Below are 15,749 nucleotides of genomic sequence, written 5' to 3'. Positions count from 1 at the left end.
CAGAGCAAGACTTCATCTCAAAATAAAAAAATAAAAAAAAAATAGAAATGGTGCATAATGAAAGGTAAAAGTCTTGAAACATTGCATGAATAAACATCTACCTTACTTTGTTGATGGTTTCATGGAATATAGATTTCTAGATTGCCAATTGTTTTGAAAAATTTGCTCCATTGTGTTTTATCTCCCAGAGTCACTAGTGAAAAATCCAATGTTTTCTTATTTGCATACGGCTTGGTTTTTCTCTCTGGGAGTTTTTAGACACTTGTCTTTGTTTCCCGTATTGTGAAACTTCATAATGGCATGGTTTTTTGTTGGCTTTTATTAGCATCATAATGAGCTCTTGGTCTGTTCTATCAAGCTGGACACATATGTCCCAATTCTGACAATTTTTCTTAAATTCTTCCTTTGATAATTTTTCTGATATCTAAACCTTCCTCAGAGAATGTAATTTTTGCAATTATAATTTCTAAGACCTCTTTTATGTGTTTTGAATATTATTATAAAGCATTCTATCTTTAATTCATAAATGCCATATCTTCTCTTACATTTCTGAAGGTACTGAAAACTTTCTTTTGAAAGTTTTTGTCTGCTTTCTGGATTATTTGTTTGTTCCAAGTTTCTTTTCTTGTCCTTTTGGTTGACTTCACACATTTTAGAAGGAGGAACTGCAAGGCTGACTGGAATCTGCATGTGTGTGGCAGGGATTGCCAACTTGCAGTCTTTACTGTACAGTGGCGTGGCTGGGCCTGTTCTTCAGGGTACCCTGACTATTGGCATTGTTAATTATTTTCTATGGGATTACTCAGATCCCTCAACGAAGCATGCCCCAACTAGGCGGGGGGTGGGGGGGCGTGAGCTTCATTGTTAGTACTCTGGGAGTACAACATATGAAGGGGATTTTGCATCTCACTCTTCAACATGGAGACCTTCACTTTGCGTTTCCTTTGTTAGTATTGTACCCTATCATTTGTGCCAGGTATACATCTGCACACCTTCTCCAGAGAGCTTATCTCTGGGGTTCTTCACTATATAGGAGCCGTCACTATATAACACTGGGTGGAGGTTCCAACAATATATCAGCCCTACCTCTGCCCTCATTATCAGTTCCCCATGGTACAGCCAAGTCTGGAGCTTTTCTGAGCTTTAGTGATACCAAATATATCTCATTGTGGCTTCTTATATTGCCTGCTTCAGTTTCAGCTTTCTCAGAGCTTTTGAATCAACTTCCACTAGATTCACTTTCTCTCCAGGTTCCAAGTTTCTGTCCTTTGGCTCTTCTTCTATTCTTATTTTTGCAGGTTAATGCCTCCTTTTGTCTAGGTACTTTTAATGTCATTTTTTGAAGAGTTTAAAGAGAGAGCAAAAGAAATCATATGCACTTTTAATGTCATTTTTTAAAGGGTTTAGGGAGAGCGCAAAATAAATCATGTATGTTTAATCTTCAATCTTTAACTAAATCTTCCTATGAATTTTTCTATGGTATAAAAAAAATCCAAGTTTTTGGACAGCCATGGTGGCTCACACCTATAATCCCAGCAATTTGGGAGGCTGAGGCAGGCAGATCATCTGAGGTCAGGAGTTCAAGACCAACTTGGCCAACATGGTGAAACCCTGTCTCTACTAAAAATACACATATTAGCTGGGTGTGGTGGCAGGTGCTTGTAATTCTTGTTACTTGGGAGGTTGAGGCAGGAGCATCACTTGAACCTGGGAGGCGGGGGTTGCAGTGAGCACTCCAGCCTTGGGAACAGAGTGAGACTCTGTTTAAAAAAAAAAATCCAAGATTTTAGCAGATTTGGTGGTCAGGGGAGTAGATGATTGGAGCAATCGTTCTGTATGTTCAAGCTAAGGAAATGTAAGGTGTCGAAACTTTCATAACCACCTATATGTAAAATTAAAGCTCTTCCTTCTATAATAGACAACTATCAAAAGGAGAAAAGTAACTTTCAAGTCAAGAAGGAGTTAATTACATCCCTGAATATAGAAGAACTTTGGAAAATAGAGCAAACTTGCAGATTCCATTATAAAAAGGAAATCCACATATAATGAAAACTGTGTCCCAGAAGTTTAGTTTGTTAGGAAGAGAGGTTTATTTAAGAGAACAGGGCAACTCTAGGAGGAAACTTCCATACGACATGATTATTATTCTTTTCATTAGCTATTTCAAAGCTTCACTTTCTGAAGACATGGAATTAATATAATTCACATTTAGTCTGTTTGCCAGGGCAGATACAAAGACTGTTGCAGAATGTTATCTGAAAATTTCACCTCTGTGGCATTCCAGCTATACACATTTCTCTCAAATAACCAATTTTACATGAATAGACACAGACATTTTGCCCAACATGGCATGTCTAACTCATTACTGCAGGATGAATTATACTCTGTGATTCTCCCCTGGGGCTGTTGGATGGAATAGATGACTTTCCTAAATTTGCTATATTCTAAGGAGTCTTTATATCCCTAGGTTTCACAAATATTAAATCCAAAAGTAATATTGATGCTGAAGGAAAAGCAAATTATCACAACTCTAGGATTTTAATGATATCTGCATGTTGCAACTCTTTTTTGTTTTATTTTGTTTTGTTTTGGTATGGAGTTTTGCTCTTGTTGCCCAGGCTGGAATGCAGTGGCACGATCTCAGCTCACTGCAACCTCCACCTCCTGGGTTCAAGCAATTCTCCTGCCTCAGCCTCCTGAGTAAGTGGGATTACAGGCACCTGCCACCATGCCTGGCTAATTTTTTGAATTTTCAGTAGAAACAGGGTTTCATCATGTTGGTCAGGCTGTCTCGAACTCTTGACCTCAACTGATCCACCCTTCTCAGCCTCCCAAACTGTAGGGATTACAGTCATAAGCCACTGTGCCTGGCCTGCAGGTTGCAGCTCTTCACTGTGAAAGGCATCATAAAATCTTCCTATGTGACATAAAAAACTGATGAATTAGCTGTATGCAGTGGCTCACACCTGTAGTCCCAGCGCTTTGGGAGGCCGAGGTGGGTGGATCACCTGAGGTCGGGAGTTCGAGACCAGCCTGCCCAATATGGTGAAACCCCATTTCTACTAAAAATACAAAAATTAGCTGGTTATGTTGGTGGGTGCATATAGTCCCAGCTACTCTGGAGGCTGAGACAGGAGAATTGCTTGAACCCAGGAGGTGGAAGTTGTAGTGAACTGAGATCGCGCAACTGCACTGCAGCCTGGGCGACAGAGTAAGACTTCGTCTTAAAACAAACAAAAAACTGATGAATTTTTGGATACACTGATTTGACCCATCCTCACTGAGCCTGTTCGTATTCCTCAAATCTGTACCACATACTATTGTTAGATGAATTTTTCTTGAATATTGTTTTCATGATGTTCTTTTGTTTACAACTGCCAATGACATTCTCTGACAGAATTAAATCTGAATGCATCTGTCTAGCTTTTAAGATCTTTCTGAACCCAAGATGCCTGTTAGACTGCTCTCCTCACTGTCCTACATCCTCATCAACTGCTCCTCAGTAGCTCTCTTTTCACCTAGAATTCCTTTCATTCATTCACTTCATATGTTTACCATGCAGTTGTAGTAAGTAGAGGGGATTTATGCAAAGTCTCTGCCATCTAAAAACTTGATGTCTAATGAGGGAGGTAAACAAGGAAGGGGGTGAGATAAGTAGATATAAATACTACTATGAGAATACATGGTAATGAAGTGGGAAGCATAAATGAGCAGTGAAGGCTTCCCAGAGAAAGTCCTGTCTAATCAATGACCAGACAGACGAGGAGAAGTGAGCCAGGTAGAGATGGGTAACACGAGGTGGGTAAGACAGATCCCTCTAGAGAGAATCTCATTCTGCCATTCAAATTCATCCTAAAGGTCCAATTCAAGTCTTATCTTCTGATCAGGCTTTTTCATTAGTCTCTTCATTGACCTCATAGGAAATGTATAGTTTTCCTTTCTATCTTTTCTTCATGGCCAGCTGATCATAGTGTTTGGAAAGGAGACACAGCCCCTTTAGATTTGGGCCTAATTCACATGTTAAGTCTGGTTCATAAGATGTTATGGGCATAAATCCATAGTGGCACCTTTTTTCTTTTCTTTTTTTTTGAGACGAAGTTTCTCTCTAGTTTCCCAGGTTGGAGTGCAATGGCACCATCTCGGCTTACCGCAACCTCTGCCTCCTGGGTTCAAGTGATTTGCCTCAGTCTCTGGAGTAGCTGAGATTACAGGCATGCGCCACCACACCTGGCTAATTTTGTATTTTTTAGTAAAGACAGGGTTTCTCGATGTTGGTCAGGTTGGACTCGAACTCCTGACCTCAGCTGATCCACGCACCTCAGCCTCTCAAAGTCCTGGGATTACAGGCGTGAGCTATCAGGCCCAGTCTGATACCTTATTTTCTGTTTGGTTGTTTATGCGTTTCTTTAGAAACCTCTCAGAGGGAGTATCCCAGATTTGGGGTGGGGTTTGGTCATTCCTGGGTGCCTTAGTCAAATGCCATACAACAGCACCCCTTAAACTGCAGTCAGACATGTAACATTTCCCCTTATTTCAAGCTGTTTTTGAGTGAGAAATCCAGAAGTAAAAGGCTTATTAATCCTCTAGTGTCTTCTGCTTTCCTTAAAGTCTGTATTGTCATGCTCCTTCTCATTAAGCACAGCTGCTAGGCAGCTGCTGGATGCAGCCACAAGAATTCAGGGCTAGCCTGTGGCCTAACACAAAGAACAGCTGTTCATTAAACATTCACTGCATGGTGGTAAACGCAGAGCACAAGTTTGCAGGGGATGACTGCAGGAAAAAACAAAAGTGCAGGTGAAGAAGGGGGTCAGAGCATTTTTTCAAGCCTCTTCTCAGGTGGCAGATGACTGATTCTAAAAAGGGAGTTCCCATTTTATTTCCAGAAAGTCTAAACAAAAGAAACAACACAGGATACCTCATTGTTCTCATTAAGAACATTCTGCCATTCAAATTCATCCTAAAGGTCCAATTCAAGTCTTATCTTCTGATCAGGCTTTTTCATTGGTCTCTTGATTGACCTCATAGGAAATATATCGTTTTCCTTTCTATCTTTTCTTCACTGGTGAAGGTCCCAGGGCTCTCCTCACTTTTGGTGGCCAGCACAATCAATTTCATTGTGCTTCAAGACATTCAGGTATCCTCTGCTCAAAGCTAAAAAGATCAGTTGCTTTTCTAAAGTGAATTGTTATACTTTGCCATTTGATATGGAATCACCCAATGCAGTGAAAATAGGAAGTTTATGATGTAAAGAATGCTTCACAGATCCATTGAAGAGTACTTCCCTGTGTTTGTCAGCTGCATGGGCTGATTAGATCCTGGAATTACAGGCTTTTTTGTTAGAATTTGGTGGTGCTCACTCAATTTGACATTGTAAACATGGTTGAAAATTCCAGTATTTTGGAGATGTCCTAATAATTATGTATCAGTTAATTTGTTCAGAAAAACCGGTCCTACAGGGTAGTCTCTTATCAGCCTGTTCTGAAAACTTACTATTTGCTTCTCTCTAATTTAAGATGTAAAAGTTAGATAAAGCATGTCTATAAGTTTAAAGTAACACATCAACCAAAATATGCCCTAGGAGCAAGAGTTTTGCAAGCTTCTCTAGCTTGCACGGTATAAGCAATGACAACTCAGAAAAATAATTGTTGGCTGGGATTACCTTGATGTCTTCCTTAAACATTTTTAATATAGGTTTCTCTTAAGCATTAGTGCTTTTATTTATATAGCTATTGCAATATGACCACTTATTTTCTCAGTGATACCTATGGTGGCACTGAATTTTGAAATAATTCCTATCATTCACTTTTCTCCATTTCCTGAAATAATTAGGCTTAATGAATTCCCAGGTCTCCCCAGTGTATCCAGGTTCATGTAGTCTGTAAGGATCTTTCCCATCATTTCCACATTTTCAAACTATAATAAATTAACAACGAAGGGGCTGAGATAAGTAGATCTAAATAAAGGGCACTGTGAAAATACATGGTAGTGAAGTGGGAGGTATGAATGAGCAGTGAAAGCTTCCCAGAGAAAGTACTGTCCAATCAGTGACCAGGCAACCAAGGAGAAGTCAGCCAGATGAGAGGTGGGTAACAGAAGGTGGGTGAGACGGATCCCACTAGAGAGACTCTCATTCTGCCATTCAAATTCAACCTAAAGGTCCAGTTCAAGTCTTGTCTTCCCATCAGGCTTTTGCACTGGTCTCTTGATTTTGCAACGCAAGCTTAAGTAGAGAAATTCCACGAAATTGACTTTCTTATCCTTCCATCCCTCTATCCATATTTAATCTTTTACTATTTTTTAAACCATTGGCAATGTATTTCCTCTTCTCTATGGTATTTATTATCACTTTGTTCCTTGCAGCATAGTGTTTGTGTTCATGTCTTAGTTATATAACAAACATAGGCCTCCTTAAGGATTCACATTATGTTAAATGTATCTTTGTATTATTCATACTCTTTTAAAGTCTTCTCCATAAACTGAATTTTCAATTAAAATTTGTTGACTAGGTCCAGAATTGGTGGCTCACACCTATAATTCCAGCATTTTGGGAGGCAGAGGCAGGTGGATCACCTGAGGTTGGGAATTCAAGACCAGCCTGGCCAGCACAGTAAAACCTGTATCTACTAAAAAATACAATAAAGTAGCTGGGCCTGGTGGCCTACACCTGTAATTTCAGCTAATTGGGAGGCCAAGGCACAAGAATCACTTGAACTGGGGAGGCAGAGTTTACAGCGAGCCAAGATCATGCCACTGCACTCCAGTCTGGGCGACAGAGTGAGACTCCATCTGTAAATAAATAAAGTTGACTAAATGACTTACAGTAAAAGAAAAAAAATGGAATGATCTTTTTAGAGGCAAATAATAAGGCAAGCAACAACAGTGGAGGTCACTGTTATTCTTTTAAAATATATCAATTCTCATTTTTACTTTTCAGTAGTATAAGTGCAATGCCTCTCAATTGTTTTTTCATAAACATAGAGTCACTAAACAGACATCAGATGAAAACATTTAAGTTGCCTTTCTTGACGTGTTTGCTCCTCAGTAGTTTCCATGGCACATTCCAGGGAATTCTGGAGAGACTGCAGCTGATTCAGGGTCTCCTTCAATAAAAATCGAGTTACAAATTGTTCCAAATTGGAGGCTTCTTGGTAGTCCTAAGGGTGACAAAACAAATGCAATTAGAAGTATGGTAGAAAAAAATACCCAGGAATGTCTTTTTTACCATGTACCCTTCAATCCCGATTGATCCTAGAGAGGAAGGGTGAAGAGAGGAGAAAAGATCTGTTGAGCCCTGGAGGCTATAACATAGCTCTCATTCACCCACTAGGAGATGAATAAAAAAGGGGCAGAAATGACTGGAATATCTCACCTCCCATTGTACCTGCCTCAAGATTAAGAAAAAGAACAAAGCCAGCAGAGTTGCAAAATAGACATCTGTAGAAAAGAAAAAATAAATATCTGGGGGAAAAAAAAAAGATCAGAATGTGACTGACTCAGGGTTTGTTCTACGTTTCATTTGAATGTTGACCATGCCATCATATATTTTCTCTATAGCCAACAAAGTGCAACCACGTTTCAGCAATCGGCTTAATTCACTCTTGATGTATTTATTATGCTTGATCCGTATTATGCTGAAGACAAAGAAAATTATGTGTAGTTATTTAAAATTCAGAAAGTGTTAGGCTTGGAATATGTAAACAGTTTACTAAATCTGCTTATGTCTCTCCCTCAGCAACTTTACCTGAAGCTCACTGACAGCTAACTTCTAGGACAACACCTGAGCCATAAAAGCAGCATTCACTGAATCAGCCCCCAGGTCTACACAGAGGTCACTGCAGACTTAATAAGTGTACTTGCCAAGCTTACTCAAGGTAGATGGGTGAGCTGTGAATGGTGCCACCTGCTGTACTTATCTTTTAAAGTCTCAGGGAGAATCAACAAAGAAAACCAGGTTAGTGTGGAATAAGATGATGACAGGGCCACTCTTTCAGGTCCTGTGACCAGCTGGTGAAATCTGATTTTCTAGAGTCTTGAGTGGGATGGTATATCCAAGTTCAGCCAAGGAAAAAATTTGTCTCTGTCTCTAAACGAAAATTTTTTATGACTGAAAGTACAAAACACCAAAGGACTGATGGTGATAAGATAATATCACAAATCATGATGTTCTAAAGAAGATTAGGGCATAGTTATAAACCCAAACAAATAAGAGTTAGGTATCTAACCTTCCTGGTTCTCAGCTTTCCCACTTATAAATCACTAAGCAACTCTGGTGTACATTCCAACTCAAAAATATTCTGTGCTTCTATCCACTCTAATTTAGGAAGTATTGGACTATGGCCTCCTGATATAATTTACTTTGGATGTTTTTCTAATAGAAGAATAAGGTAATAGCATACAAAACCTCATTTCTTTCTCAATTTGAAATAGTAAAAGGTTTCAATCATCAGCTTCTTTTTAAGCCCATTCATTACAGGTGAATTAATACTGAGTGTCAACTTGATTGGATTGAAGGATGCACAGTACTGTCCCTGGGTGTGTCTGTGAGGGTGCTGCCAAAGGAAATTAACATTTGAGTCAGTGGACTACAAGAGACAGACCCACCCTCAATCTGGGTGGGCATCACCTAATTAGCTGCCAGCATGGCTAGAACAAAGCAGGCAGAAGAAGATGGAAGAGCAGATTTGCTGCATCTTTTGGCCTTCATCTTTCTCCTGTGCTGGATGCTTCCTGCCCTTCAACATCAGACTCCAAGTTCTTCAGCTTTTGGACTCTTGGACTTAAACCAAGAGTTTGCCAGGGGCTGTGGGGCCTTTGGCCACAGGCTGAAGGCTGGATTGTTGGCTTCCCTACTTTTGAGGTTTTGGGACTCAGGCTAATCCACCACTGGCTTCCTTGCTCCTCAACTTGCAGACGGCCTATGTGGGACTTTACTGAGTGATTGTGTGGTGTGAATCAATTCTCCTTAATAAACTCCCTTCATGTAAATATCTATCCTATTAGTTCTGTCCCTCTAGAGAACCCTAATACATCTACCATATGAAATAGTCCTACTTAAAAATTAAAAATTGCAATGTCTTTAAACTCCATTTAAGAAATTAACCATAAAACAAAATATTACATGCTTATAATAATCCTAAGAATTTTGGGTGAGTTAAATCAAGCTAAAAATACTCCAAATATTTAATTTGATTTCATAGCTTGCTCTTTATTGGTTTAAAAAAAAAAACTTCAAAAATTCTCTCTGAATGAGTTTTTAAAATTGAGGAAGACTTTTCTTTGAAGTTGAAAGAAAATTTGATGATAGAAAAAAAGGTGTGTTTGAGTCTTTTCCCAGCTATTTCCGTATTGCCAATGCATATTTTAAAAATAAAATTTATTAAAATTAAGACAAAATATAATTGCAAAGTCAAGGATTATGCCAATTATTTTTGCATCTCAGTGTATATTAGTTTGATTTATAACTAATATAAATCAAATGATAAAAAGTTTTATACTTATTTGTAGACCACATTAAAAAATGAAGGAAGCATACATTTACTGAACAATAAAGCACAACATTGGCCTTATTCTTTTCTCATTTAAATGTTAAATATTTGTCATGTCAGTATTATAGAAAAGAGATTCAAAAAATTATAGTTAGCCGTTTTAAATGCTTCAGTCATTGCAATAGATTTCAGCTTCTTTGACAGAAAGGTCATGTCTTTTATTTCTGTATCCCTTATGGTAGAGAAGATGTTTGTTCATACCTGATTGTTTTGCAGGTACACTCCTAACTATAAGAATTTATTGCATTTGGTATTGTGATCTTACATATAAATATTTTTTTGTTTTTAAAGTTAGATAATTAAGAAAAGTTAAAGTCAGACAACTGGCCACTCCATTATTGCTACACCATAGCAAATCAGAAAGTTATCATTAGGCTGACCTCTTACCTCACTCTGATAAAAGTTTGCTAACCTTACTAGTGACTCTGTAGATAACATTTAAAGTGGCAGAACCCAGTTTGATACCTTTGATATAAATGTTGACGCCTTGACATTGAGAGGGGTGGTGGGTGGGTTTAAGGTTTGGGAGATTACATTTTTTGATTCAATTATGATGGTTTGCTGTTTTACACTACCCCTCAGTGGTAGGAAGAAAAAAATAACTTGTTTTCTAATATTCCTACTTATCCTTCCACTCAGTTTGTAGCACTGTCTCTGTACAGACGTTCCTCTCCTTGAACCACCACTTCTTTGTACAGGATTAGGAATGCATCTTTCCCCTTTATGTATTTCTGTGACATTTCTTCCCTACCTAGGATACAGAATTTTTCATTGTGATATTGTGATCTGTTGTTCACTTATCTATCTTCCCCATCTTAGGCTAACTCTTTAAGCATAGGGATTATATCTTATTCATCTCTGCCTCCAGAGTACTCAGAACAAAGCTGCCCCATAAATGCTTAATGAATGTCTGAGAAACCGGGTCCCACATGGAGAGTCAGACACCAGAGGAAGTGTCCAAATTCTGAGAAGTGCTCTTGCCACTGGCAAGTCACCAGCTGCCTCCCTATGCATCCAGCACTTGCTGGTTGTAGATGCTGCCATCCAGCTTGCCCCATCATGTGGGCTCTGCAATAAAGAGAAATACAGCTTTGTTCTTAACAGACCGTTTGTCCTCATTTTATTTCCTGGACCATTTGTTAGTCTCCTTCCCTTCCCTTATTCTGGATCTCAAGGTTTTGGACTGCAGACCCGGGTGGCACAGATCCAAACTTCCCTTTTCTCAGATATGCAGCAGATGTTCCTTTGGAAGGCAGTGGCAAAAGAAGCAGATGGAAAATTAAATAGATAACAAGCTGGAAAATGTCAAAGCCTAGCCCTTTTAATTCTCAACAAATGTGTTGGTTGTGAAGGTACAAAAAGGGATATTTTGCATTCCTAATTCCCCAAAAGACTGGTATGTTGGCATAAGGCATGTATTCCTTTAAGCAAAACCTGTATTTGAGAGACTGGCAAAAAGAACTCCTACTGACGTAATAAAGTAGTTTAAAAATGTACAGATTATACTCAATTTTCAGATTCTGCTTTTTTTTTTTTCCAAACAGTTGAATCCTCCATGTCTATCAGAAAGGATATAGGCAAATAAAATCTAATGCTATACTTTTCAGATCCTAATAATGTTAATTCATGTCATTAATAATTATTAGTTACACAAATCAGTAAGCAAAAATTGTGAACAAAGTAGCATTAATACTTCCAATTTTGTCAGTGGAAAGCCAAAATGTAAACATTTCAATCTACATGTTTCCTTTAGTGGAGCTGGAACAGGGCTAGCATTCATTTAAGTAAAAATCCTAGCATTGGAAGCACAGTGCTTTGAATTAGGTTTCTTAGAGGACTGCCTGTGCATCTTAATTATCAGATAATTTCTCAGGTAAGCAAGCTCTGCCCATCAGGTTGATGGAATTATCTGAGTTAATTAGAAAAATCAGAGCATCAGTCTTCCCTGTTTGTATTTGCCCTATTGAAAATCAATCAAGTCAATGACATTAGGATCAGTGTATTCTTGTTTATGAGGTCAGATAACAATTATATTTAGCAGTGGGTACTGCTTCTGACTGTCTTTTGGATTAACTCCCTCCAGCTCTCACCGTTTTTGTGTGAGACATCTGAGCCGGCTTCTATAACAGGAAAAAAATAACTTTACAAAAATAAGATTGTCTTTTGCTCTTTTTCTACTCTACCCACAATTATTACTTTTTAAAATACCAACTAGTTATACACATTATTTATGTCCCACTTCTTTTAAATATTCTTAGGCTTTTATTTTAAATGGCACATTTGTTTTTTCAAACTGGGAGACCGCTATGTCAAATAAGCCTTAAAAAATAGAAAAATAAAGAACTGGCTCTTAATTGTCCTAACAGTGGACAGAAGCCAATTCCAGATAGTCTTTGTAAACATTAGATGGCAAAACAAGAGATCATAATAATTTCAGATTCTCACAGATTAAGGGAATGATAAGATTCTCAGCTTAGTGAAAATTATAATTTTGGATTAAATATTATTAAATGACCAATGAATTGAAATAAGTTCTGAGCCCCATCTTAACCACTTATTCCGTAGTTTGAAATAAGAAAATACTTTAGAGATGAGTTTATTAAGACCTTAACATTGACAAACTCCATGATAAAGGGTTCATCTTAAAGTCATCAAGAACTTATTTTGTGTAGGATTCTTTTCTCTGGCTCCTCCTATTGCACTGTCTCATACCAGAAGACCCTAACAAGAACATAAGACTACTTGGATGTCTTTGCCTAAAGGACAATCCCATTCTGCTGGGAAGTAATCATCTTCAAACAATTGGAATTTTAGAAACATGCACATGGGTATGAGGATGGGGACATCTAGAGAGTCAGACAAAATCTGAGATTACTACATGAGGACCCAGGTCACATTCATAGGTGTCTAATAACATAATGTGGCGGTGAAGAAGCTGGCTCTGAAGACAGTCACACTTAAGTGCTGATCTGTAGTTGTGCCACTTGACAGCTATGTGAACTTTGGAAAGTATTTAACCTTTCTAAATCCTATTTCCCTAACTGTGGATAAGAATAATTACCATAAGTTACGAGTATTACAATTAAACACAGCATGCGGCACACACAGTAGGGTGTATAGCTCATAACTTTTGATCAATGCTCACTATTGCTATTAATCCATTGGAGAAAGGATATTGTAAAGTGTAATGGACAGATCATCGGCTCAAATTTCTCAAGACCTGTGTTTGTCTGCCATGATAATAGTTCACCTCAGAATTACTGCTAGGATAAATGTGCAGCTAGTGTTTGGCATGTAGTAGGCTCTCCACAAATATTACTTTTCCTGAGTTATTTTTCACATATATTTTCTACTGCATATTTGCTACCTTAATTATTCAAAAATGTACACATTTTACATACATAATTGTTACCAGATTGAAGCTGTGACCCATGGAATTTGGTGTTTGAAGAGCGTCAAGTTTAATATGGAGAGTTCAAGTGCAAAAGTTTTCAAAAAGTTTTTCTATTCTTGACTCCTTTCTCCTCAAGGATAGTAAATTAGATACAATTTAAAAATCTAAACAGTACTTCTGGCATTCCCCTCTGTCTCCTCTGAATTCCATGAGCCATATCCTCCTATATAACATCTAGAATTTTTCTAGAATCTCTCCAAAATTCTTTCTTAGTCTTTGATTGTACTTCTCTTTCTTCCTTTCTCTCCTATATCTTTATATGTATATTGATTAAGATTTTTTCCTTTTTCTTCAAATTTGTATGAGTCTGGTTTTACTCATCTAGGCCCAGATCTTGTTCTGTGTCACAGATATGTAGAAACCAGAAAATAATAACAGGGGGATTTGGGGAAGATGGCCATGTTGATGACATAGTTTATGAAACCCTTGGAATCTTCACATAAAAACAGATTGAACGACTAGAAAAAAGTGACAACAGAAAGCTCCAATAGACAACAAATGCAACAAAACCAGATGATAAGGTGTCATCATCAACCTACAGTTGCAAGTGTGTAAGGACAAAATCACTGACAGCCACAAGAGCTGCACTGCATGGTGTTGCTTGATGTGTAGGCAGAAACAAAGGAAAGTAACAGATCATGAGGCAAACCTGAGAACAAGAGCAAAGTAGCCAGCAAATGTTCACTAGAATAACAATGGCTAATTTGAGAAGAGCAGCTGAAACTGGCAGGCTTTTCATCCAAAAGTGGTTAGTACAAAAACGAGAGAACACAAAATTCTTAGTAAGGCCTAAAGGGACTGGAACTGTGTAACCCCTGTGAACTCTTAAAATCAGTCACCCCAAAGGCTATGTCAGGAGGTACCTACACTGAGGAATTAGCTAGGAGTGGACTCAACATTGAGAGGGATGGTCACAGAGAGAAGAAATAAAAAGGGAGATTCAGATAAAAAGGTGGGGACAGAAAGAGAGCCAGAAATCACTGGAAGCAAGCTACCTTATTTTTTCAGTACTATAAGACAAAACATTTAAGAGGAACTTCTGTGAAGTTAGAAAAACCATTTTGAACCCAACCTCCTTTGAAAAAATTCAGGAAAACTGAATTTTTAAAAGCATCAAAAATTATTAAGGTCAAATCCTATAGACAATGAAAGCGTACCAGAGAGACAAGACCACAAAACCAGTCCAAGTTAACCAAGTGTTTAAAAATAAGGTAGAAGATGATAAGAAAAAAAAATTCAAGAAATCACAAAAACATAAATCAGAGTTACATTAACTCAGAAATGAAGTGATAGGATAGAGAAAAAAATTAGTAATCAAAGAAAAAAATATTATTTTAGAAATTAAGTAAAAATTAGAAGGAACATAGAAACAAACATGGCTGGGCGTGGTGGCTCATGCCTGTAATCCCAGCACTTTGGGAGGCCGAGGCAGATCACAGGGTAAGGAATTCGAGACCAGTCTGGCCAACATAGTGAAACCCATCTGTACTAAAAATACAAAAAATTAGCTGGGTGTGCTGGTGCATGCCTGTAATCCCAGCTACTCGAGAAGTTGAGCAGGAGAATAGTGTGAACCCAAGAGGAGGAGGTTGCAGTGAGCCAAGATTGTGCCACTGCACTCCAGCCTACGCAACAGTGAGAGTCTGTCTCAAAAAAATAAAAACAAAGGAAAAAAGAAAAAATAAACATTACATATAATACCTTAATAAGAGAAGATGAAAGGAAATAAAGCTTTTAAAATCAAAAATAACAAAGAAAACAAAAGGGATTTGCAAGGAAGTAACAAATATTGAACATACAAAAAATATACAATATACTGTAATAGAATTTCTAAAGTATAGAAACTAACAAAGGAAAATAACACTAAAAACTATTAAACAAGAATGTATTCCCAAAATAAAATGATTTGATATTAAATACTGGAAGTATGCCGTATATATTGAGAATATCGACTCAGAACACATCAAGACATATTTTAGTAAAATTGCTGGACTTTAAAAAACAAAGCAAGAATTCTTTATGCATGGAGACATATAGAGCAAATGACTTATGGTGTAAAAAACAAAACCAAACGAAATGTAGATTACCACGAGGCTTTCCAAAACCAAGAGTTTTATTCCAGAAAAAATATAGTAACATATTTTAACATATTTAAAATAGAGTCAAGAATTTTGTATCAAGATTTATTGTCTTTTAAGTATAAAGGGTCCCCCAAAATTGTGAACATGCTAGAACTCAGGTAATATTGTTCGCATGAGCCCTTCCTCAGGAATCTTAGAAAATTAGCTGCAGACAACCAAAACAACCAGGGAGACTTTAACTTCCTAGGCCAGATCCAGGTTTTTTTTTTTTTTTTTTTTGGTAGGGCCCAGACAGTAAATGTTTTAGGCTTTGTGAACAAGAGGTTACATGAAAGCAGCCATAGATAATACTGAATTAGTTGGACTATGTTTATAGACCATATAAAATATATAACTGGCAGAATTTGGCCAGTAGCTGGAATTTGCTGGTCCCTGTTTGTCACTGAGTATCAAAGTCTGCCAACCTAAAAAAACAAAAAAACAAAAAACAAATAGCTACAAAACAACAACAACCACAACAACAACAAAAAAGAGAGACAAACAAACAATATGTGATTCTTGACGGGAGAACACACTATCCACTATAGTTTTGCCAAATTAGCCTCTGGATTTAGCTGACAATTTACAGAATAAACTGTAAAATTATACAGATAAAAGGAATTGCAAAAT

The 15,749-nt window shown here is 37.6% G+C and overlaps 1 protein-coding gene across 1 annotated transcript in view; it reads right to left on the bottom strand.

The window, feature by feature from the left end:
• Positions 1 to 15,749, bottom strand: part of NECAB1 (N-terminal EF-hand calcium binding protein 1) — a 154,627-nt gene that overhangs the window by 29,005 nt on the left and 109,873 nt on the right. The window contains exon 6 of the mRNA XM_017538065.2: positions 7,018 to 7,154. Within this exon, the coding sequence (XP_017393554.1) occupies positions 7,018 to 7,154 (137 nt within the window). The remainder of the gene's footprint in view (positions 1 to 7,017; positions 7,155 to 15,749) is intronic.

This window comes from Cebus imitator, unplaced genomic scaffold (genome assembly GCF_001604975.1).
Source record: "Cebus imitator isolate Cc_AM_T3 unplaced genomic scaffold, Cebus_imitator-1.0 Scaffold109, whole genome shotgun sequence".
NCBI classification, from domain to species: Eukaryota; Metazoa; Chordata; class Mammalia; order Primates; family Cebidae; genus Cebus; species Cebus imitator.
This window is presented reverse-complemented; position numbering and strand designations above follow the sequence as displayed.